At 49.4% G+C, this 26,427-nt stretch overlaps 1 protein-coding gene across 5 annotated transcripts in view; it reads right to left on the reverse strand.

The window, feature by feature from the left end:
• The window catches only part of LOC119441339 (telomere-associated protein RIF1), a 198,948-nt gene that overhangs the window by 51,438 nt on the left and 121,083 nt on the right, over positions 1-26,427 (reverse strand). For all 5 annotated transcript variants that reach the window (XM_037705955.2, XM_037705956.2, XM_049661157.1 and 2 more), the window contains exons 23-27: positions 25,219-25,431; positions 16,276-16,355; positions 15,418-15,529; positions 9,631-9,837; positions 5,942-7,111 (exon numbers count right to left, since the gene is read on the reverse strand). In XM_037705955.2, the coding sequence (XP_037561883.1) occupies positions 5,942-7,111; positions 9,631-9,837; positions 15,418-15,529; positions 16,276-16,355; positions 25,219-25,431 (1,782 nt within the window). The remainder of the gene's footprint in view (positions 1-5,941; positions 7,112-9,630; positions 9,838-15,417; positions 15,530-16,275; positions 16,356-25,218; positions 25,432-26,427) is intronic.

The following is a 26,427-nucleotide window of genomic DNA, read 5'->3' on the forward strand; positions in this document are numbered from 1 at the left end:
CTGCCTTTGCGGCTGCAAGCGGGTGTGTTTGGGAGCTGAGCGCGTGCGCTCTCGACCCTTACACGCACGGGAGACAAGCAGCCTGTGCTGCACCACCGACCGAAACGCATGTGCAGGGACGCTTTTCGACCCAGCGCATCGCGGAGGGAAACGCTCGTTATCGGCCCAGTGGCCAAGCGGCGAGCCGACCCCGGCAAGGAGCTGAGGCTGCTCCGCCTCGGGAAAGATACCGCGGCGGAGTACGCTGTTTTCGCTGCCAACAACGAGGGCACATTGCAAGGGATTGCACCGCGCCCCGGTCTCCTGTGAGGCCGGGAAACGGGATAGCAGGTCGCTCGCGAAGGCACGAGTGACCGAACCTTTGCTTGTTCCCTCGGCGTACCGAGCAGGTTGTGTTGCTGGTACGCACGCGCCGTTTATTCCGGTGACCATTGCCGGCCGCGAATTTTCGGCGCTGCTGGACACGGGCGCAAGCGCTTCGTTGTTCGGCGAACAGGTTTTGTCCCACTTGCAAAAGCACGCAGTACGCTTGCGGGACTGCCGAACGGCATTCAATCTTGCGAAAGGTGTGGCGCATTCGGCTGGCGCCGCAAGGCTGACTGTCAGGTGGGGAGAGCGAATGAGACGCACGCGTTTTGTTCATCTCCCAGGGCTCAGTGTTCCTGTGATTCTCGGCAGGGACTTTCTCCTTAAAACTGGGATCGTTGTGGACATTGCGAATGGCGGCTATCGCGACGGTCAGTTCACGTTGCTAAAGCCGTTCATCAGCCCGCCGGCGTCCGATTCTGCCTGTGCAGATGAGGCGTCGGAGTCGTGTCGCGCGCCGAGTTCAGGGGCAAGCCCCCGAGCTTCGCGCTCGCCCGCTCATGGTCCCCTTTGGGATCGAGAGGCACGGCACGATCCGTGTCGCGCGCAGAATTCGGGGGCAAGCCCCTGCGCTATGCGCTTGTCGACTCACAATCCCCAGTGGGATAGAGCGACACGGCACGAAGAGGCACTACATCTAAGTGCCAACGTGGTAGCTGACGCGCTATCTCGTGCCCCATTGTCCACCCAGAGCTTTTCTCCAGGTGCAACAGCCGCTGCCGGTGCCTTAGCGCCAGCTAGCGTCGGGGGCGAAACGAGCGGAGAGAGAGGCAAGTCCGCAAGCGGGCAAACCTGTTTCTCCGCGCTCCAGGCAAGCAGCGCGCCGGAAAGCGTGCGTGCGGGGGAGCTTCTCGAAAGCGAACCCATGACGCCGATGGCTGCAGTCCTGAGTGGGGACGAGACCAACCTCCCCTTTGGGAGAATTGGAATCGCTTTCAGCAGGCAAGAGCTACTGAAGGCCCAGCAAATTGATCCGTTTTGTCGCGGAGTGAGCGACGGTCTCAGGGAGACGGAGCGCCGAGATGCTGCTGGTAGTGCGGCGGGCGCAGGGGGGCCGGAAACAGCGTGTGTCGCTGAGTCCCCGGCGGATTTATATTTGCTGGATCATGATGGGCTCCTGCTGAAATACATAGCCACCGATGATGACGCTGTGGACCCGTTTAAGGTGGTTATCCCCAAAAGTCTGAGAAGCGCACTGTTGCGATGTTCTCATGACGAACCCTTGGCCGGTCATTTGAGTGGCTCTAAAGTTTTTGCGAAACTAAGCCAAACTGTGACCTGGCCTGGCATAAAGCGTGACATTTTTCGCTATTGCCGTTCCTGCCATGTCTGTCAAATGGTGAAATCAAGGGGTGGCAAGCCGCCCGGGCTGATGAAACCAATCGACAGTGAGCGTCCGTGGCAAGTGGCCACCTGCGATCTTATGGGGCCTTTCCCCAGGAGTAAGCAGGGGTTCACACACCTGATGGTAGTCGTTGATCATTTTTCTAAATGGGTGGAACTGTTTCCGCTTCGTAAAGTGGCAGCGCGAGCGGTGCTGGAAAGGCTACAGGAAGTGTTTTGTCGGTTCGGCTTTCCGAAAAGACTGATTACGGACAACGCGTCCTATTTCACCGCTCGGGTGTTTGGTGCTACGTGCCGTTCCCTGGGAATTAATCACTGCACCACTTCGCCCTACCATCCCCAGTCCAATTTGACGGAGAGACTCAATAGAACTCTTAAACCAATGTTAGCGGCCTTTGCCGAACGTCAAAAGGATTGGGCAGACCACTTGAATGAGCTCGCGTTCGCAGTCCGAACCTCCGAGAATCGCTCAACTGGTTTCTCTCCCGCCTTTCTCAATTTTGGAAGGGAGTTGGCTAATCCGGTGACCAGTGTCATGCAATGCCAGCTCGGGGACGAGGAAGCGCCGGCAGACTGTTCTGCTTACGCTTCAGCACTTCGGGACAGGCTTTGTCGGGCTCTCTGTAGAGCAAGGCAGAGTTTGGCGTCTGCCAGGGCCCAGCAGAAGGCTCAATACGACCGGAAGCAACGCCATCTTTCATTTAAGGTAGGTGATCTTGTCCTGAAGTGCAACCACGCTCTTAGCGATGCGACCAAGGGGTTCTCAGCCTCGCTCGCTCCTAAGTGGCTTGGTCCGTACCGAGTAGAGAAAGTTTGGTCTCCGCTCGCGTACTTGCTGAAGGATTCCCCTTCGGGAAAACTCAGCCGTGCCCATATCGCCGACCTGAAGGCCTTTGCGTCACGGTCCGACGAGCTCGCGCCAGTGTCCAGTGGCATTGCGCGCAAGCAACGGGGCACACCCGGGGCAACGGACCGCATTCGGACCACGCACCGGTACAATCTGAGGAAGCGGTCACCTGTGTGATTTCGCGCCGGACGACGGACTTTTCCGCAACCGAAGGCCCTCAGTAAAATGCGTAGCCTCAGTGGGCTAGCTTCTTTGCGGCCAGTGCACGAAAAGAAGCTAGTCCCAGCCCAGTATTGCAAGTGTGTTTATGTAGTGTTTTAACAGTGTGCATTTTTTCCCCATTTTTTAAAGTACGCATGCTGAGTGTATTTATGTTTTTTTCCGAAAGTGTGTTTAATTTTCACGTGTACAGCCTTATAGTTTAATTCATTACGTGTGTTTCTTTTTTTCTTGTACGTAGACGGTGAAGATTTTTTTCTTTTTCTTGTTCTTTTCTTTTTCCTTTTTTTCTTTGCCGAGAAGGGGCTTGTTGATTTGCGCGGTCGTCAGGCGCGGTGGTGGACAATGGTCCCATTGACCCGTCGGTGTGAGGGGGACGAAGGACGCTTTGCGCCTTCTATGGCGCGGCGCGTTGTGTACGGCGATGAGCATGGCGGTGTTTGGGAGTGTTGCGCAGCTTGGAGAAAACCGCAAGGAGTGTGCGTGCGTGTGTGTGCGCGTGCGTGCGTGCGTGGTGCCTGTTGCTCTTCGAAACAACCAGAAATCACGCCAACTGCTGCATCGGATCATCGTGGACACTGAAGGTGGACGGGGTCACTGACCCTTTGACGACAGATCGAGAGCCCGGCTCTCTGCAGTCGCCGCCGCCGTGCAAACGCCTTGCAGCCACGGTTGTGGCTGCCCCTTTCATCTTGGCTCCGGCGGCGTGGCCAGCTGACCCGGCAGTGTCCTGCCCCATCCGGCTGGAGTTCGGGACCGCCACCACCACGAAAGCAACAACTCCGATCTACCAACGGTGAGCCCGTTCCTGCAATCAAGGCTGCCCTCGAGACTCCTACGTCTTCGGCCACCGCCCTTAGCCACAGAACTTTACGCGCCGTTGCCCCTTCGCACCTGGGACACTGTCCCGCGCCAGCGGCCGACTATTTTGTTAATATTTCTCCCCCTCTCGCGGTATTTTTTTTTTGTATTATAGAGCGTAGCAGTTTAATTTTTTATATTTTTTTTCCACGATCCTTGTATATAATTACTGTTATTATAGTGCATGAAAGCGTTTTATATGTCGGAACGCAGTGTGTTGAGAGTACTTGCTGGGCTGAGGTTAGCATTTAGCTTGTGCATGAAAGACTCAATTGTCTTTGATGCATAAGCCCCTACTAGCTGTTTCGCCAGGCTGGTAGGGGGGCATTTAAGGAGAGGAGGATGTGGGGATTGAGGGTTGCGCCGGCATGACTGCACGGGCTTCGCCTGCTCTGCCATCCCTCGCCATCGTTCCCCGCTGGCCTCCTTCTCCGCCCGCGCCGCCTAACCGGTTCCCGCGGTGGCACTGCGCACGCGGCGGTTGGCGGTGAGGGCGGGGCGCGGACGTCACGCGGCCGCGCGTTTGGGCTGCGAGCGGCGGAGCGTGGCTCGGGAACTTTCTCTCCGGGACCAGCGCACGGTACGTTCATGCTTTCCTCTCGTCCGCCGACACCTTTGTGACTAGGACTGGAGCTCGCGCACGGTGCCTTTGCCCGTGCGGGGAGCGCGTACTTTGTGCTGATCCTTTCCCGACGCTAAGCCGACGAGCGGTGCCATTAGTGCTCGCGCGAGGTCGTACCTCGCCGAGCCGCACTTGCTGAAAGCCTAAGCCGAAGGATATTGCCCGTGCTCTCGCGAGTTGACCCATTGGTTATCGCCAGAGCAAGTAGCATAGCCGCCGGGACTTTTCCTAGCGGCGTGTCCCAGCTTGAGCCGGTGCTCTCGCCGCGACGTGCTATAGGCGCCTGTTATTGTATTTTCGCCCTGGTGCGGGACCCCTTTGGCTCCCCTCCGTGCGGGCGTTTGTGCAGTGCTGGTGCCGACGGTTTCAGTAAACGGTTTCCGTCAACTCAGGGCTTTACTGTGTTTTTGCGTGCCTCGCTCGGTAGCCCCTTGCGGCCTTTGAGCTCGCGCGCGAGCGGTGCTGGAGGCGACGGCTGACGCGGCCCTGTGGCTCGCTAAGCTCGAACCTGCGGTGGTTGGTCTCCTGTGAGACACCAAGAACCCACAAACTGCACTCCTTTGATTCAGCCGTTAAACCAAGGCATCATTCACAGCGTGAAAAGTGCCTATTGGCAGCGTTTGATTTAGCGACTGTTGCTGAATGTTGACACCGGGCGGGAGACCAAAGTCGACTTGTTCATGGCCCTACAAATGATTGCCGCAGCGTAGACGGCAACCCAGCGCAGCATAATTGAAAATTGCTTTGCGCACGCTGGCTTTAAGCCTGAGGCTGAAGTGACGGCCAACTCGACAACGGACGAGGAAGATCGTTTTGGAGTGGAGCCACCCTCTACAGAAGTTACTGCAGCGTGGGCAGCCCTTCGAGACACCGGAAATGTACCAACGGACGTCAGCATAGATGAGTACATCGCCATTGACGCGGACGTAATTGTTCATGAAGAGTTGAACGACGAGTCCGTCATTGAAGAATTTCGCCGTAACGACGCGTCGTCGGACAATGAAAGTGATGCACAAGAAGCATTGTCCTCACCTCGTGCACTGGTTGTAATGGACACTTTTGACGTCATTCAGAATTTCATTGGCACCCACGATGATGACGTTACAATATATCTGCTGACCGAGTGCGAACGTCGCACCACGGCGATCATGACTAAAGGACGGAGGCAAGCAAAGATGACCGACTTTTTTCGAAAATGAATGATGTTTTTGAGTGTGTACTGAAATCTGACAGTGTTTTGGGGCAAATTTCGCCACAACGAAATTTTCACTTCAATGAAATTTTTCGCGTGTCCCGTGAGTTTCGTTGTAGCGAGGTTCGACTGTATATTGCGCCAAACGCTTGACACGCTGTTTGGAGATACTATAAATAAATGTTTTATTTTTCACAGGCTACTTTCTAAAACGTATATTTTTTATCACAAGTGGCAAATTTGGTTTCGGAGCTACAAAGGTATGTTCGGCAGCTTTGTTTACGGCAGTGCAGATATAGCGATGATAGGTTATAACGACTGAATTTTTCATTCTTCTTGATATCGTTATAAGTGGACTGCACTGTACTTGGTTGCTTATGCCTAGGATAAAACAACAAACAGTAAATTGGTGGTATGAGTAAATCAGGCATGCTCTATGTGCCGGAGCGCATGCACATGCTTTTACCGACTAGAAATTCATTCTACTTACTTGCTTGGCCCGAAGGCGGCTGGCGATTGGGGATGTCGTCTGTGAAGGAAGCTTGCGCTTGCGCGCTCCTCTGACAGCCTTTCCTTGCGCTAGCGTGTCCTCCGGCTTGGATGAAGTACTCGTCTGTGGCATAGAGCTCTCCATGGTGACGCCACCTTCATCTTCAGTCTCGGGCACCGTACAGACAACGAAGGACGTGTCATCAGCAGGAGCGCTCGTCTCGAGTTCTACCTCAGTGCAACCTTGGGCTACTATTTGCTCTTCGGTGTCCACTGCCAACTCCACTCCATCAGTGTCTTCAGAGCTTGGAATAGGTGCACCAAACTCCGGTGAGGCCTGAGATGTGGCTGCCTGGATGCTGCACTCGGTGCTTTCACTGTAACATGCAGAGGAACCTTCGCTCATTCGCAGGATGCACTCCTCGCTTGCCTCACTGTTTACAAGTGCCGGGGATGCCACTGAAGGCTCGCAGTGCGGAGGGATTTTGACGTCCTTTGTCACGGGCTCTCTTTCATCCACCAGTTGTTCCTCGCAGCTGTACGTTTCAGTGTCAGCTGACTCTTGTGTTGAACATAGTTCTTCAACGTGCCCGTTAACTGTGTTGTCGTCTTCCCCAGACTCTTGTAACTTCTGCTCTGCAGGCAGGCTGTCTGTAGGTTCCTCTGCATCATCGTCCACAAGCGGAGCGATGCCGTCTTCCAAAATCTCGTCCTGCCACCTGATAGGAGCGCTAGCAAGCAGCGACCCACGGGAATGCTTCTTGTTCTTTTTGAGGTTGTCACCGGTGTCCTCTTGAGCACTTGCCGGTAATGACCTGCACTTTCGGCGCTTGCTCTTGGCAGGAGACACCGGCGTCTCCTGACTGGCAACTAGCCGGCCCCTCTCCTTGTCTTGCAGCCAGACTGTGACGGGGCTGTCTGGGTGCGGATCTTGTAGCGTGTGATCCACGACTGGCTTATCTTGACCAGAGTTGACCGTTTCGACTTCGTCAGTAGAGTCGATGGTGGACTGTGAACTGGGTACCATGTCAGTGTCTGCCAATGTCTCACACGTTTCCTGGCCTGGCGCAGATGGTCGAGTGAAGGAGAGTCTGGCCTTAGGACGATGCACTCGGGGGCTGCCTGCTGCCATCGGCTGGGAAGGAGAGCCCACCTTGCATGGCTTCTGGCCCTACCGCAGACAGAAGAGGTGCACTCTATGGATGTGTCCAAATTCTTTTCAGCAAGCACTTCAAAAAACCAAGAACACGTGTTGCAACTTGTTGCTGCTAGCTTATCACTTTCCTGTCTGCACCTATTCCCATCGATAAGCCGCTATCAATGGTTGCAAATTAGTACTTTGCCGTTTTCCGAATGCTCCCAGACAACTAGCACCATCTACAGTCGAATCTCGATAACTCGAACTCGAAGGGGCCCAAAAATTTTTTCGAATTATAAGAAGTTCGAATTAACGGAGGGACGTATTTTTGAAGTATTCAAGCACCATAGCAAGATGAATGAACGGTGCGAGTCGTGAAATCGCGTGGCGCGCAAGCGCATAGCGAGTTGCGCCTACGCTGGTCAACGCTCGGTTCTTGATAACGGCAGAAAATGAAACTTCAGGGAGTGGACGGCGCCGACATGGCGACGGGTGCCGGCGCGCGGAGACCGTCGAAGGTGAGGGAGGAGGGCGGCAGGAAAGCGGATTTGGCCTCGGCAACTCCGCTGCTTCGGTGGCTCCCCTCGCCCTCTCTCTCAACACCCTCACCTTCGACTGTCTCCGTGCGCGCCCGCCGCCGTGCTGGCGCCGCCGGTACAGCCGGCTCGGCGCAGATTAGCCTGCGCCTTGAAGTTTCATTTTCTGCCGTTATCAGGAAGCGAGCGTTTGCCAGCGTGGGCAGTTATTTGGCCGGACTGGGCCTCCGCCACTGCATGAAGGGGTCTCTCCTAAGCTTTTGCTCTATGGCGGTGTCGGAGCAATGCCGGTCGGAGGCGCCGCCGCGTTATTTGGCGCGCTGCTGAGAGCATTGTCGGTCCGCGGTATGTTCTAATTAACCGTCGCAAATGCTTTCACATTCGAATTATCGAGCGTTTTTCACCCATTATAATACACATAACTTTGACGGGACCAGAGCGCCAGTTCGAATAAACCGGCAGTTCGAATTAAGCACGTTCGAATTAACGAGATTCGACTGTATTAGGTTATTTAAGAAATATTTCATCAGTTTCGGTTCTCCGTTTTATTTTTCCTCTATGCACAAATGTTTAAAGTGCCTCCGGAGAAGGGGTGTGGTTGGCGCATTGAGCACTCGTAAGTGCCAAGATGGCGTCGTGCACCACTCATGCACGGGAATGTCGCATTTCTACCTATTCTAATTTTCTAATGCATCTGCACGCGAGTTTTTGCACTTTGTAAGCAGCACTGACGCGGAAGACATGTTCGGTTTGTCAGATTTCCGAACTGTTTTAAAGCTGCCATGCACTGATATAAAGATATCCTGCGTGTTCTAAAGGTCACAGTTCTTATCTGCAGGGTGTTAACCTTCGGTTGGGATCATTATCCGGTGGCCGTGCAGCGAGTCGAGTTTAGGGTGAAAAGAAGGCCAGGAGTTGACCTCGGCATTGCTCTACGGCTAGACCTTAGGGTAAAAATTTTTTTTTTTGTATCGTAAGAATTGTTTTACATAGAAAGACAATATTTGCTGGAATATTGCGCAGGTCCTTTGCGTTGAAAATTTATATTCTGACAGTTTTTAAAGGTGTTTCTGTGCAAAGCAACAATGACATTTTTATACAACTTTGTCTTCTTTCCTAAATTAAAAAAAAAAAAAAATCTTTTTAATAAATATGTTGTTTGGAAAAGTACCATTATGAAATAAATTCCTTCTGCAATTTGATACTACAAATATATATGCGTGTTTGTGTGTGTACACACACACATACGCGCACACACTTTAGCATCAAGCATGCTTTGTGATAGGGAAAAGTACTTTACTAGACTACCCAAAAGCTGCTGCTTTTCCTGTGGGCAGGAAAGTGTTAAAACGTAAAACAACTTATCACATGAAAGTGGTCTCGTAATCAGACTGAAAGCGGTGCATCATTGTCATCATACTACGCAAGAACTCAATTTGCGGCCATCCAAGGTCGCCATCTTGTGATGGCAACGGAGATTACTGACAAGACTGGCTCTGTTGGTAGGCAGTAGCAAACACCGCTAAGGCGTGTTTGGTTTTGGTTTCGTATCAGATTGCACTGTGTAGGCAATTTTCAGACACAATTTTCGTAAAAAAAAAAAAAAAAAAATAAAGGTGGCACACTAGAATCGAATAAATACTCTAATAATTGTGAGCTACCATTTCTGCTTTAAAATTTCCTGGGGCAGGCCCAAAATAGGTGTTTTCAATACATTCATTCACTGTTAGGTACATGCATGCGTGCGTGCTGACCAGCCAAGTTCGAATTACCTGGCGACAACCAATTTTAGGATCGATATAACGAAAGTTTGGGCCCATAGACATGCATGGGCACTAGCTGGTACCTTACAATTAGCCAAGAAATTGAATTAACTAGGGTCGAATCAATGTAAGCCTGCTGTACTCCTGTTTTTGCAGTGCCCTTAGATCAGTTTGTTTCTTTTTCTTCTTTCTGGGGTTTTACGTGCCAAAACCAGTTCTGAGATCAGTTGCTTGCAAATGGTTGCATGCTTGCCTTGGGAGTTTCCACAGAGGTTGGCCAGGGTGCGGAGTCCTGTTGGGTCTCAGGCACTACGTCGCCACTGGCTGTGTTTGGCGGATGGATCTCCTGCAATGGTGGAGTGTGGCACACTTCACGGCTCGGTGGTCCCTCTGACTGCAGCCCATTTTCGTCACTATCGGAATCCAGCACGATCACAGGCACGGACCGCGCAGCCTGGTTCTGCAGCGTTTCAAGGCAAGTAAGAAACATTGTAGCACACATGTGAGGCAAAAAACATGCCCACAAAGCAGAACTTGCCCCGACATCCATCAATGCACCTTTTTGCTACAAGGAACAGTTTCCTGCTTTTCACACCCCAACCAATTACTTCACAAAAATACAGCAGACCCCTGTTAACTTGAAGTCAAAATCTGGCGAAACGGAGATAACAGGCTATTTGAAACACAAAATTTCAATGCACCCTTACACATAACAAATTCAAAACATCCAATAATTCAAAATAACAAAGATACTCTGTACAAACAGAAATTATTGTCATATCATGACCAGAAATATGACAATAAGGTCAAACCTTGATACAGTATAGACCTCTTATAACGTAACCGCTTATAGTGCAGGATTGGATATAATACAGTCTTTTCAGACTCCCGTTAATTTTCCCATAGCACTCTATGTATATGCGTATCGATACGCTTAGAGTGCAGTTGCGGGGCACGAAATACCGGATACAGTGTGGCTGCCTGGAAGTTCGGCAGTCAACCTAGACGGCAAACGCTCCCCTCAAGCCACAAATACCGTATTTACTCGAATATAACGTGCACTTTTTTCCCAATAAAACAGGTTCAAAAATTGCGTGCGCATTAGAATCGAGTACGACCCTAAATCTGCGTTACCATTTAGCTGTCGGCATTTCAAAATGGCTGCCTTGCACGCTCGTTGAGCCTAGCTACTCTCGAGCCTAGCTACCGTATCTTCCTCTATGTGCTGCAGTACACGTGCTTAGGCAATAGTCTACCGTCTGTCTTCACGTTCTCTGCGTCTGCCTGTGACACCTGTGACACAGCGTTATACGCATTATGGCCGGTGGCTTGACTAGGTTGGACTGTACTCGCCAAGCAAATGTGGCAAGCATGCGTGATAGCACCGGTCACATTGCTGCATATTCGCGGTGATGCAGAGCGCATGTAAACTGCAACTTAATTTACTGACCAAGCCCCACAGCGATTAGGCCTAGTGGCTTAGGCTTAACTATGTCAGTGTCCAGTTTCACCAGCAGGGCAGCTGGTGAAAAGCTGTTCCGTGAAGCTCGTTGTCAGTGTTTGGACCAGATCTCAGCAACAATGAAACGTGGGATCACGTGCATAGTCTAGGCCAGGAGTTCTCAAGCATGTTCGTTCCAGGGAACCTTGCTAAGCTCCATGAAGTCCTAAGGACCCCCCCCCCGCTCAATGAACCGAATTGGTGAATTATCGAGAGTATCAAGAAAACAAATGCTTACTACGTCAACGCGCCTTTATTTACTGGATGAATCGCCAAATCTCGTTTCTATTTTGCACAAGAGCAGTGCAGAAGCTGAAATTCTCGTCATCTCATGACTGATTAGCGCTAGTAGCGGCGAAGGCCTCGCGACATCCTTCGCAACGCGGCTTCGGCGACCGTGTTCATTTGCGACGTGCTTTTCACTACCGCGCGCACATCCCGATGATTTTTTTTGTCAGTGAGCTGGTCGCCAGCAAATCGTACGTATATCGCGATGTAGCCAGTGCTCATCTTCGACAGCTCTGCACTGAGCCAAAGCAAAACTACTGCGTGCCACAACCGCTGCGGACAAAACCGCAGCCACTGTCGATGCGATCACGGACGGCGACCTCGCGGTTCAGAAGGCATGCAGCCATGCGCGCACCGAGTCAAAACGAAACTACTGTTTGCCACAACCACTGCGGAAGGAACTGTGGTGGCAATCGACGCGATCACGGTGACTACACACTTATGAAGGCATGCGGCTAGCTGCCAATGCAGTGTTACACGTGGCGATTAACGCAAGAACAAAGGCTTTAAGGGCACAATTAGGCACGAAGCGTTCCGGCCTTGCTGTCAGTCAAGTATTTCGTACGATTACCGCTGAGGCAAGGCTGAGGACCATGGCTATGTGGACTGCGCTGCTTCATTTCGGTTGCATGCTAGTGCCGTTTTTGCTCGTCTGCGATGCGCATTTAAATTTTTTTTGTTTTTCTCCGATGTACACGTCAGTGTGCACGCTATCGGCAGCTACCTTACCTACAAACGGGAGAAATGCGCATAGTGGTAAGTTACGGCCTCCGAGATTCAAGCGTGAAAGCTTAGGCACGCTGCTCGTTTTCGGAGGTTCGGTGGCTACAAGCTGCTTGCGGATCTATTCCACAGTTTGCGGGTTGCTGCTACACACTGTGATGTGCTTTTTGACACTCAATCATGGGTAATGGAGGTTCCTTGGATCGAGCACACCTCGTGTTAAATCATGAGGTTTTACGCGCCAAAACCACCATCTGATTACGAGGCACGCGGTAGTGGGGGACTCCGGATTAATTTGGACGCCCCGGGGGTTCTTTAACGTGCGCCTAAATCTAAGTACACGGGTGTTTCCTGCCTTTCGCCCTCATCGAAATGCGGCCACCGTGGCCGCGATTCGATCCCGCGACCTCGTGCTCAGCTGCCCAACACCATAACCGCTGAGAAACCACGGCAGGTAGCGCACCTCGTGTTCGCCGTTTTAGCCACTTGGCCGTTTTAACCACAATCCTGCATGGTCACACTCGTCACACGGTAGCATGTTAGCAAAGGTGCAAAACGCACCGTTTGAAATGTAATTTATTGTTTCTGTACTGTGTCACAGTGTAACAAGCCACCAATAAGTCATCAAAATCGGACGGAGACCCTTTGCTGGCCTTTCGGAGGCACGGCACTTGCGTTTCTTTCATATACATGGTCTCTATACAGGGTGTTTCATTTTAGCTGCACCAAAATTTAAAAAATTGCCTGTGGCAGATAGCACAATTATAATCCTTGATCTACACTACTCGATGAGGCGGCCATTACTTCCACGAGAAATGAAAATGCCTAATTGAACAATTATAATTTTGCTAATTAACTTTTTAATTAACTAGTTAATTAATTAGTTAATTTTAATTAACTTACGGCACATCTTTCAATCTACAACTTATAGCCACTGAGTTCGCGAGGCGATCCACTTGTAACGAGTTCTCAGGACTGAACCAGTTTCGAGATATTAATTTTCAAAGCACAAAATTAACTTTGTGCTTCAATGCATAAAACAGCGTTTTCCTCAAAAAGTTCCTCATACAACTGACACAATGGTCATCCAAATGAATGCATAAATGTCAAAAAAAGATGCGCACTTATGATCATTTCCAAAATATTTTTAGGTACAAATTTAGCAGTTTATTTTTACAATACAGTCAACGTCCGATTTTTCGGACTCCCTAGGGTTGACAAAGACGTCAGAAAAATCGGGCAGTCCGAAAAAACGAATGCATGCCTTTTACTGCCCCAAGGGCTCAAATCGCCACAGGCACGTCCGAAATAGCTCTAAAGGCCTGTCAGTGCACTTATTAGGTGTATCGTAAGGAGACGGCGGGTGCACGCGTGTATAGGAATACATACTGTGGCCCGTGACAATTGCCCCTTTCCACTCTTGGTATGCTTCACCGCAATACTTCACGTATGCTTCACTGCGTAACATTTTTGTATTAAGGCGAAGCTGACTTTCGGGAACCGACATTATGCAACGTGCCGTGTTTCCTGAGCATTGGCGAGGATAACAAAGGCAGAGTCGGCGCCATTGCTAACAGCGGCAAATTGTTTCATTGAAAAACACGGCACCAAACAGAAAGAAGCTTGGTAGCGAACGTCGAAGTAGTTGGGCCTAATGTTGCCGTGGCAGTGGGTACGGCTGCCAGCGGATCTGCATGCGAGAGCGCCGGTTCGAGGCAAAATGGCGGCTTTGTTTATTGCCGTTTCGGACTTATGGTCATGGCAAAAGTCCAGAAAATCGGACAGCGAAGGTTTCTTGCGTCCAAAATTTCAGAGGTTCTTACACAATGACTCTATAGGGTACGTGGCAGTGCCGCGAAGGTGTCCGAATTATCGGGCATGTCCGAAAAATCGGGCGTCCGGAAAATCGGTTATTGACTATATATCATCGCATAAATATATTGGAAAATATAAAAATAACAAATGTAACTTACAGGTATATGTCCATATACAAGAAAACTTCTTTTGACAGTACATTTTAATGAAGTTCCTGGTATGGTAAGGGCACAAATAGGCATGAAGCGTTCCAGCGTTGCTGTCATTCACGTACGATTTCCGCTACGACTATGGCAATGTGGACTCTGCAGCTTCGTTTCGGTAGGACGCTAGTGGTGTTTTTGCTTTTTCGTGTTACACATTTGGTTGCTTCTCACTCGCCGAGCTCTGAAAGTTGTCCAAATTAACCGATGTGCAGTCAAATACGTCCGAATTCACGACTGTAGGCACAGGCAAACATGAACACATCACACTCGATGAGCGCAGACACTCGCTGTCAAAACGCTTGCGTGAGGAAGCGCGGCTGCATTGCATTGAACAACACATACGCCGGCTGGGACCAGAGGAGTTCGAATTATCTGATTTTCCGAATTAACAAGGGTTGAATTAAGGTGTTACTGTAGTTTTGTAAATTTGTAAACATTCGCTTATTAACTGTATTAACAAGCATGGTGTCAGCGCGCACAGGCAAACATGAACACATCACACTCGATGAGTGCAGACACTCGCTGTCAAAACGCTGGCGTGAGGAAGCGCGGCTGCAGCAGCGAGCGATGTGACCTTCATGCTGTTTACCGCTTCAACGCAACCTGAGCGCCAAGAACACGTAGCACACACAAAGCTATGAGCCACCGACGCACCTGCACTGCCTAGACTCTGCGCCCAACGGAGATGGCTTTCAAGATATGGCCCGCGCAACAGCACAATACGCAGTTGAAGCCAGAGTACAACGCCGTCGCCTATCCCCCCCCCGCACTTGGCGTCTCGATTGCGACGAAAGAAGGTGTGCTTCCTCCCCGCTTTTATTTCTTACGCGTGCGAGATTTAGCCACGGTCATCAGCTCCCGTCTCACGCTTTTATCCGCACATACAGCATACGGCGCGCAGTGACGCCATTTTTAAGGCCCCAACGCGTCATAGACACCATCTTTAATCTTCAGATAGCAAATACGAATCTCGAAGGCAATGCTTTTGCTGGCGGAAGCGAAAAATATGTCATAGGTGTCGCCCTCGGCACTTTGGATGGCCAATCCCATTGTCAAGCCACCAAGCCAAGCGACATGGAAAGTCAACATGGCCGATCGGACCGGTGCACGGGGTGGCAGTTTGCAACGCATGATGGGGGAACGTTCCCACAGTTGCGACGCAACAGCGGGGTTACCAATATGGTAACCCCGCTGTTGTCAGGTTGTATGGGAGCTATGACAGGACTGGCTAAAAACGACCTAACAGCCAGGAAAATGCAGCACCCGGAAACGTAACAGCGGGGTACTGCTATATAAAATTTACCCTGCATAACAAATGATGCAACCTTGTGTAATATTTTTAAACACCAAACATGTATGTTCTTTATGAAACTACGGTAAGGAAGACTCTGGATGTTTCTCCCTCTGAGAAGTTGAATTTCACAACGTTGCCCACTTGTGGCAAGAATCGCCAGCTCTCAGGTTGTGCACGCGTCTATGAAAGAAATATGATTCCAGGAGCCCTGACCTTTGTGCAGGTGGAAGGCGCATCGTCCATGTCCTCGGACTCCTGCGGAGTCTCCGAATCCTGGCTGTCTAGGCCACTCTGGGACAGGTTGCTGTACAAGGCGGGCAAGGACCTGTGCACAAGACAAGGCACACATGTGGCACGGCCTAGGGCTCACTGAATACGAAAGTGTTGGTGGGGCAGACGAGCGTACTGTCGACTAAAGTAGGATAAATGCTATGCACGCGTGTCGCATGCACGATGGCCAATGTGGATACCCACTGTGTCTGGTAATGGACCAACAATTACTCCGTGAGGCTTTAGAAGGATGATTCTGAACTGCCCCGAGGGCTAAAATGCACAAGTTGGGAACATGCAGTGAGGGGATCAGTCAAGACGACACTTTGCCACGCAACCATCCATGCCCTATGCATATTAAGGACACTGACCGTTTAATCTTATCAGCATTATCGTTAGTGTGTACTGCTGTAGCAAACCTACAAATATTTTCCAGCAGCTGCTACTGAACCCTACCAAGATGCGCAAAGAGTGCAAGTCACTTGCTAAGTTTTTCCCAAATGAACAGCTAGCCTAGGTAAAAATAAAGATTATTTAAATTCTGTGGTTTTACATGCCAAAACCACAAATTGATCATGAGGCTCGCCGTAGCGAGGGACTCCCGGTTAATTCCGACAAGCTGGGGTTCTTGCACCCAATTCTAAGTACACAAGCATTTTTGCGCTTAGCCTCCACTGGAATGCAGCTGCCAAGGCCAGGCTGACCCCTTTCATAACAGAAATTGCATTTCAGAACACCATTTGAGAACCGTTCGCGATACAACAGAAGTGACACTACGAGGGTCACCGTGCATCCATTCACCTCCGTTCCTTGCGGACTTCCTTCTGGTGCTCAGTCAGCACTTGCTTCTTTTTGACAGGAGAGACCACCTCGACAAATTCCTAGAAGAAATGATTTGCCATTAATTACACAGGTTAGTGCAATGTCCAATATGGCAAAAAACACATCACTAACAAAAAAAAAAAAAAAAGAAAGAAAAATCATTACAAAGGAAATAAACATGGAAGTTTTAAACAAAGCTCTGGCATGAAATATTCCCCAGGCAAAAATTGTGTCCACTTAGGGGGGATATGGTGATTAGAGCTATCCTTTACCTATTTTTGAACCAAACTTGATAAATTTTGGCATGCTTGTTTAGTTTATTCTCCCGATTCTAAGAATGCAGTTATTATTTCTGTACGTTCATTATTTCATTACACAATTAAGAAAACAATGTATTTTGTTATTACTACAATAGACAAATAACCGCCACACAAAAATATACAAATGACATATGAATGAATAGCAGAAAGCACAAGACTCACAACATAGGAAGCAGTTTTATGATTGGGTCAATATTTCTTAATTTATAGTACACTGAACTCCATTGTTTTGAACATGACCATGCATTTGGTCACACCAAAAGACAAATTTAAAAAACTTAAAAAAAAAAAAATGTGAAAAGTGCTTCCTATGTTGCGTGCTCCAAACATCTAGCTTCATGCTGCAAAAAGAATCAATATTCTATCTGTGATAGCTACTGATGTATCACAGTGAATGTATTGCTGGGTGTACAAAATTTGTATTTAGCAAAAATGAAGAAAACAAGCTAATCCCCCACACTATAGTTTTAAAACTAATATATTGCGGTTTAAATATCGACATACGAGATAAAAAAACTTTGTAGATCAAGAGAACAATAGATGCAGAATCCGAAAGTGCAATTTTGCAAAGGTAGATTTTTTGGTAATTTTTAGGTCTAAAAACCCATGTTCCCCTTAAAGAGAAAAATTATCTCAGCTGCGATAGCTGCCACAGTGCTAACAAAAACGCCACTCTTACACCAACCACAAGAATACGCTCTAAAAGCCAGAAAGGAATCACAAGTGAAACATGGGTGGCGACACTGCCTCGGAGTTTCCGCACTAGCTCGCCTTGATGTCGTGGATTTTGACATAATCTGCTCAGGCCTAATTAATGTATTATCGGTTAAGATGGACTAGTACATTGTATTCTCCAAAGACTGAACCCAGCAAGTTCTAACTTTTACTGAGTCACAGTGGCTCACGTATGAGAAGATACCTTGCAACCCATAATGTCACACTTGCATACCGGCACTGGGATTTCATCGGGAAATTCAGAAACTTTGACCTTCACTTTCCTATCTAATAATCAACCTGTTAAGCTGAAATTAACGAGAACACCGTTTGAAAAGAATGCTTTGTCAGTCTAAACTGATTTAGTATCGCTCTTTATGGTCCCTTTAAACTAGACAGGTCACTTTTGCCAAAGCTAGACGTTACGTAAGCCACACACTAGTGAAAGGTGGGTAAAAGTCTTTCACTGTCATTCTCAAATTCACCCACTAGACACTCCCCCACCCCACCTTACTATGCCATAGTGACAATGACTCGTCAAAGCTTGCTAACAGCCTAAGAAAAAAAAAAAAAAAAGAAGGTGAGAAGGGGTGGAGCTTTAACTGAAAACTCTGCGCATACTAGAGCACTGCACGGGCTCGGGCTTACCCGAAAGCCCGGGCCCGGCCCGGCCCGTGGGCCGGGCCGGGTAGAGGAGTTTTTTCACGGGCTCGGGCCGGGCATGGCGTGTGCTTTTTGACCCGGGCCCGGGCCAGGCTCGGGTTTTTAGACGCGGGCCCGGGCCGGGCTCAGGCTTTCTGCGAGTTATTCTCGGGCTTCTCAACTCTGAAAAACATGTATTTTTCGGCCTCGGGCCGAGTTCGGGCCGGTTTCGAGTCGGGCTCGGGCTTAAGGTAAAGGGGTGGCGGGCCGGGCGGGTAACGTAGATTATTTCCGGGCCCGGGTCTCGCCATAGAAGTTTTGATCGGGCGGGCCGCCCATTGTAAAAACGGGCCCGGGCCGGGCCCGGGCGGCAAAAATTGGCCCGTGCAGTGCTCTAGAGCATACACCACCGATTTTGCTGCTAACACAATAATTTATAAGCTTAGGCATACAGGATGGCCTTTACTTGCTTGGGTACACAGTGTTAGGTAACCAACAGTTTCACAGAAATCTGCCTGCTCTCAGTGAATCACTTTGCAAACTAAACACGTTGACACTAGGGGTGTGCGAATATTGAATAACATTGAATTGAATCGAATAGTGAACATTCAAATAATTCAATTCGCAAATGAAACATCTACTACCGTCAAATTTTGTATGTTTTCTATGGCGAAATAACCCGCTTGCTACAATGCACCCCATGCTGCATTAACGGTTATAACGATGAAGACTGGCTGCTGGGTGTCCGTGCCAAAAGGGAATGGAATGTAAAATCCCTAAAAAGAAAAATATCGCAGTTTCGCCAGAAAGGCCGTATAAAGTTGCAAATATGATTGCAACTTATATATATATCTTACCAACTAAATTAACAAGCACGGTGTAATGCATGCACAGATAAACATGAACACATCTCGCTCAATGACTGCAGAAACTCGCTGTCAAAATGCTGGAGTAAGGAGGAGCGACAGCAGCAGCGAGCTAATTGACCTTTGTGCCGTCTCTCGCTTCAATGCAAACTAAACGTCGAAAGCACAGCGCATACAAAGCTACTGGCACTAATTGAACTTTGTCCACATCGCAGATCGCTTTGAAGATGAGGCCTGTGCACGTTTTAAATGTCGCAGATAACTTTCAAGATACAGCACTCGTGCGGCCGCTGCCAAGTAGAACCTCGCTGATATGTTCCTGCTTAATACGATTACCCGGCTCCTACATTCGCAATCGCGAAAAATAAACATAACCCCATAGAGGAATGTTTTAAACGTTCCAGTTAATACGTTCCCAGAAAATACGATTATTTGGCAGCAACGTTCAGCATTGCGGCAAACTGTGGTCGTACGATACGTTCTGCAGCGAAAAATTATCATTCAGGTGTGCAAAAAGGCCGCTCTCATGTGTTTGTGAAGCGCTAAGTGGCAGACAGCCGCCGCGCGGCTTCTCTGCAGTGCTCAATTCCCACCCCCCCACCTCCGCGACTTCTCTGCATTGCTCGGTCGCCCGAAGTGACGAAGCGCGGCAGCAGCGGCAAGCGAATTGACCTTTGCACTACCTCGCCCCTCGCTTTAACGCGAACTACTAAGCGGCGTAAACAGGCGGACGTCGCGCGCAGGCGCTACTACTCGCCGATATCGTAGCGGAGGTGGTGGCGGACAAGGCACCTGAAGACGGCGGCGAGAACGAAGGCTTGCGCCCACCGGCTAACTTCGCCGAAGCCCTTGCTGGCCTGGAATCCTTACAAAGCTTCTTTCGCACGAAAGAACGAAAATGTGGACAAGGGTCTGCAATGTGCGCAAAAGGAGTTGTTCCTGTCCGAGGGTGTGACGCACCAGCAGAAAATACAGTCAAATCTCGATAATTCGAACTCGAAGGGGCCCGAAAATTTGTTTGAATTAAAGGAAGGACTTATTCTTGACGTATTTGTGCACCATAGCGTTACATACGAACGATGCAAGTCATGAAATATCACGGCGCGCAAGCACATGGTGAGCGAGGGCCACGAAACTGCCCACGCCGGCCAATGCTCGCATTCCGATAGCGCCTCTTCCTCTTCACAACCACAATCTCTCTCTCTCTCGCATCCCAACAACGACAGTGAACGAAACTTCACGGAGTGGGCAGCGCCGGCACGGCGACGCATGCGGAGTCCGTCGAAGGTGAGGGAGGAGGGCTGCAGGGAAGCGCTTTGGCCTCGGCAACCCCGTCGCTTCGGTGGCTCCCCTCGCCCTCACTCTCAACTTATTCATAGCTCCCTCACCTTCGACTGTCTCCGTGCGCGCCCGCCGCCGTGTCGGCGCTGCCGCTCCCGCCGGCCCGACGCCAGCTTAGCCCGCTCCCCGAAGTTTCGTTTTTTGCCGTTGAAGCGAGCATTGGCCGGCGTGGGCAGTTTCGTTCGATGGACTGGGCCTCCGCGTTGCTTCCTTTTGCGCCGCAGCCGCAGCGTTGGCTGAGACGTCGGCACATACACGCGTGTTCCAGCGCGACTCAGAAACGACGACCTTGCCATTTGAGAGAGTGAAATTTTCGCCGCGGTATTTTTTTCTTTCTTTTTTATTTCTCCGCGCGGCGCTGAGGGGTCTCTCCTTAGCTTTTGCTTTATGGCGGTGTCGGAGCAATGCCGATCGGAGGCGCCACCATATGATTTGGCGTGCTGCTGAGAGCATTGTCGGTGCGCGGTTATGTTCGAATTAACCATTGCAAATGCTTTCATGTTCGAATTACCGAGTTTTCTCGCCCATTGGAATACACATAACTTTGACGGGACCACAGCATCAGTTTCGAATTAACGAGATTTGACTGTAACTATGTTTTGCAAGAAATAAATGTTTTCTGCCCTTGAACCTCAATATAGGCTTGTCAGCTTCAATTTTTACTGGATTCGGATCGTACATTTTCACGGATCGTACGTTTATTTTTCGCATATTTTTCGAAAACATATGAACGAGGTTCTACTGCAGTTGTACTGGCCCTATAAAATTTTAAACATTCGCTTACTAACTAAATTAACAAGCATGATGTCACGCGCGCACAGGTAGACATTAACACATCTCGCTCCATGAGTGCGGACACTTGCTATCGAAATGCTAGCATGAGGAAGCACAGCAGCAGCAGCGAGCGAATTGACCTTTGCGCTCTCTCTTGCTTCAACGCGAACTAAACGTCGAAGGCACAGCGCATACGAAGCTACTGGCACTAGGCACACTTTGTCAACAACGCAGATCATTTTGACGATAAGGTCCGCGCTGGTGCGCACTTTGAGCGCGGCGCAGATCGCTTTCAAGATACGGCACCTGCACGGGTGCGTCCTATCTGCAACGTGCCAGTTGCTTGTTGCAATGCATCGGTCGTTTGTTGCAATGTACAAGCTGGCTGCACCACTAAATTTACGTGACCGCCACATTCAAACGTAAGATGCAGGAACATTATAGATTGGCAACGCATCACGGGGAACACCTGGTAATTCGAACACGAAGGCTTTTGCGATGGTTAATTCGAACATACCGCGCACCGACAATACTATCAGCAGTGCGCAAATCATGTGGCGGTGCCTCCGACCGGCATTGCTCCGACACTGCCATAGAGCAAAAGCTTAGGCGAGACCCCTCAATGCCGCGCGGAGAGAAAAAAAAAGAAAGATAAAAAAAAAGGAAGAACCGCGGTGTCACTCTCAAATAAATGGCAAGGTCGCCGTTTCTGCATGGTGCCGGAACACACATGTACGTGCCAACGTCTCAGCCAACGCTGCGGCACAGAGGGAAGCAACAGCAGAGGCCCCGTCCGGCCAACGAAACTGCCTATGTCGGCCAACGCTAGCTTCAACGGCAGAAAACAAAACTTCAGGGAGTGGGCTAAGCTGGCACCAGGCCGGCGGGAGCGGCCGGCACGCACGGAGACAGTCGAAGGTGAAGGAGCTACGAGGGAGGGTGAGGGGAGCCACCGAAGCGACAGAGTTGCCGAGGCCAAGTCCGCTTCCCTGCCGCCCTTCTCCCTCACCTGCTTGATATTGTGTATTGTTGCGTTTGCGCACCGCTTATCAGCCGGCGCCCAAGTCAGGGTCATCTGTTCCGGACGATAATCTGTTTCGCGCATGTGCGCTGATAGGTTTTCCCTCGCCCTTTGATCACAGCGTTCCTTTATAAAGGACTGCGGATCACGCCGTGGGCGCTTCTTTTGTACACCTACTGTCGGCAAGCATGCCGCATTAAAAGTACATTCCTCCTCCCGGCTTGGAACCCAACTCGGCCAAACGTAACAGTATGTTTTGATGATACGAATTTCGGGTGATACGAATATTTCACGGGACCCCGCGAGATTCGTATCACTGAGATTTTACTGTATTTGATATTCAGCCTTTTTTTCTTGATTAGATTCCGTATTTGATTCGAGACTTACTATTTGGTATTCGCCCCTACCACCTATAGACACGCAGATCGTGTTGGATACACGGTGACAAACTTCATGACACTTCAACAGCCGTCAATCTAGCCCGCATGCCCGACCACGGAACCAATAACATGATAATCCACCCGTAAAAACATACTAGCGGTAACCATTCAGCAGCAAGCAGTGCGATGGCTTACGGACTGTAAGCAGTGCAGTTACCATATCAGCCGGCGTCAAATTTCTGACACGGTCACACAGTGCAGAAAGGCCTAATCGGTGCTTCTGCACTAGGCGTTGTTGACTAAAGTTATGGTTTGGTGCCTAATCAACGCAGGTCTGTTCGCAACAGCCGCGCCACACTCGGAAAGCCGACAAACCATCTCCTAAATGAAAGCGAGTGCACAGGATGGCAACAAAGTTGTTCATGGCCACCATCTTTGCGACACATGGAACAGCTGTCCCTTGTTGCCGACATCGTTCGTAGATGCATGTTGGCCTCTTTTTGTAGCTTCGAGCAATCTGTCACAAGACTACCGTATATACTCGTGTAAGGGCCGCACCCCTACTTTGAAAGGAGAAATTAAAAAAAAAAAGTTCGAAAAGTCCCGCCAGAACGGTGTAGTTAGTTCAATCGAAACTAGATGGTGCTGCCAGTTTTCCGCTTCCGCCGGTCAAGCTGTTGAGCTGGTTGAGCCAATGCCTCCTAGGTTGAGCCAATGCCTCCTAGGTTGAGCCAATGCCTCCTAGGTTGAGCCAATGGCTACTTGGTTGAGTGTTGGCGTACGGCGCCATGATTGCTTTGTGTGGTGCATCATTTGCATCGTGTCGCCGGCGAACTGGTGTCACTCTGTCAGTAGTAGTGAGCCCTGTTTGAGCCAGCGCAGGTGACGGAAGATGGGCCGGCATTTGAGATCGTTCACTGCTTCATTTAAACTGCAAGTGACTGAATATGCCGAGGAGCACGGCAAGCGAGAAGCTGGACGCAAGTACGACGTAGACGAGAAGCGCGTGCGTTACTGGATAAAGCAGAAAGATGCCCTCGCCGCTACCAACAGGAGCCGAAAGGCGTTTTGCGGCAAGAAGTGCAAATACCCGAACTCGAAGGCGAACTCGTCAAATATGTCATCGACACTCGGAATGACGGCTACGCTGTATCAACTGACATGGTACGCGTGAAAGCCCTGAACATCGCTCGCCACATGGAAATACCCAAGGCACAATTCAAGGCAAGTCGGGGGTGGGCTACGCGGTTTATGAACCGGAACCAGCTCTCTATCCGCCGCAGGACTGAACTGGGCCAGTTGACTGACCGCGTCAAGGACTGACTAGCCACGACTCGCACGGACTTGGCCGTTATTCCTGGAGGGCTAATGAGTGTGCTGCAGCTGATTGACGTCTGCATTAACCGTCCTTTCAAAACGGAATTTCGCCGATGCTACTAGGAATGGATGGCTGGAGGCCACCATGAGAAGACCCCTACGGGACGGCTGAAGCGGGCATCACTCCAACAAGTGTGTGCGTGGATTTTGAGTGCGTGGCGTGCCGTGTCATTGGAAACAGTTGCGAAAAGCTTCAAGGTGACTGGAATTTCGAACAGCATGGACGGTACTGAGGATGATCGTCTCTGGGGGGATGCAGACGCCGAGGCAAGCTGTTCCGAGGGCGAGGATAGCGATAGGGACATGGAATCGTAATAAAAACATTCCTGGCATGTCATTTGTGACTCTCTTGCACACTTCTACTGCTGCGGAAACAGTATAGACCTTTGGCGAGCTGTCGTCGGCCTGATTCGTGTAAGGGCCGCACCAAGCAAAAATTTCGAAAAAAGAAGTGCGGCCCTTACACGAGTATATACGGTTGCTTTGGATTTACAGGGTGGGCATGAACGTGTCATGACCTGGTTTCATGCACTGCAGACTTTAGAATCCTTGACAGGTGACAAATCGCGGCAAGCCCGACAATGAAACGGTGCAGACGGCACCTGCTCTTTACTGCCAGCGCCAGCTACTAAAGTCATGTGATCACGTAACCTTTCGTCTGCCACGCAGATTGGCCTTACGATAACCTGTAGTAAAGTTGGATTAGCCCTTCTGTATTCTGGAGAAAAACTGGAAGGCAAGACTTTCTATGCAATAAAACATTGCCGCAAAACACACGTCCACTATTAAACTGAGAACCTCAGTGGTATTCAGTACAACAGAACGTCACTAAATCATTAGTTTCAGATGAAAAAGAAATACTTGCTTCTATTCAAGAGAAATTCTATTGACAAAAAAATACATTTCCCAGACTTTCATTTATAGAAGTGAGCTGTAATCAGTGCTGGCATACTAATTTGGCGTCCCCTTTAATAAGAGTAGACCGTACTCTATATCTTGATTTTCTATGCACCTAAGTTACTCAACAGCTTGGTGCATCCTTGTTATGAAACGCTAGGAGACTCCCGAGCATGTGCAGCACCGTATTATCAGGCCATAATTTTGTAAGCATTAAATTTTGTGAGAATTACCTTGATATTTGATATTAGATTTGATATTTGATTCAAAATCCACTATTCGGTATTCGCACAACCCCAGCTGACACTAACATCTCTGTGGACCGTATGTAACAATGCATGATAGCATCATAAAAACAGCTTGAATAGTTTCCGAAGAAAACAAATTGCGTCTATGAGATTTGCATCACACAAAAACCCTTCGGGGGGCCTTTGATGTATCGGAAATAAATAAACAAGATGCATGTAGCACCAACGAGATTAGTTCATTTTATGGAGAACAGCATTTGAGCGTCAATGTGGAATAGATGTCAGGCTGCTTTACCCATCAACTAATATTATGGACCCACCGCTGTAAAGCTCACAACGTACATCAGCTCGGAAGTCATAGAGGGAGCGCCTTTTGCGTGGGGACTGCGTGGCCCTCTGGGGTGTCCGAATCCGCACAACTGTGGGGCGTGTCGTTGAGCCAGCGCTGCCAGATGGAGGTGTCCAGCGGTTCTTGGATGAAACCAGAGGGCTGAATGAAAGCGCTTCTTTCTTTTGCGGTGTTGTCGGAAGACAAGCGTCTGGCACCAGGGAATCCTGCGACAACAGAGCACATTAGTGCACCGCTCTAGAGCACTGGTCTCTGCTTCACTGTCAATGTACGCAACACCGAAGCTATCCTTTTCAGCTCTTAGATACAGCATAAGAGTAATGTGCAACAGCGTACTACATACCGTTACCACACCAAAGGCTCTTGAGAGAAAATAAAACAGCGGTTTGACACTGAGCTCGCTATCACCTTATTACTCGGCTTATGTAAATATCATGTTTGGTGCAAAGCAACGGTGAAGCGAATAGTTCGAATAGTTGTGGGATTTGCATAAAACCTTGACATAAGAGCCAGATTTTGACAAATCTCGGAAAAGTTGGTTTTTTCCTTGCAAAAAAAAAAAAAAAAAAAAAAGGCAACAGGTTCATATCTCTAAGAGTCAGTTTATTTTAAGACGTTCAGATACTTTCAGGCAAAAATGCAAGTTCATCATTTCTTAAAACTCTAGCTGCATAGAAAATTTGTTTACAGGCTCTGACTCACTATTGTGCTTCAGTCTACTTAAAATTCTGCGGTGGTTTGGGACGCGAGAGTGTTTTGTGTTCACCCATTGTGCATCGTCGCAATGCTGGGAAGTGCGACATTAATTGTGTGACACTGACAGTTTATATTGCGTTGCGCAAATTCAGCTTGATGCTTTCCATCTACCCGCAAGCTTAAGTCAAGCAAGTTTCAAGTGCTAAAGTTTTAAAATCATGCCAAAACATGGCCATCACTGCACTTCTCCTCTGGACTGATGTCTGCCTTACATGCCTTGAAAAATGTCTCTGCCACAGGTGGCACAACACTCCATGCCCATTACAATGGATCTGCATACAACATACTTTTGCATGCAGCAGGCCATTCTTCTCAGTTTGATGTACCTATATTATTCATGCAATAAATTCTGGTTTTCACAGACCTGGTAATGACGGACCATTGGATACAACAGATGAAATTTGGGCAAATTGTGTCAAGACGAAGCGCATACAATACTTTGCTGC

Source organism: Dermacentor silvarum, chromosome 2 (assembly GCF_013339745.2).
Source record: "Dermacentor silvarum isolate Dsil-2018 chromosome 2, BIME_Dsil_1.4, whole genome shotgun sequence".
Lineage (NCBI taxonomy): Eukaryota > Metazoa > Arthropoda > Arachnida > Ixodida > Ixodidae > Dermacentor > Dermacentor silvarum.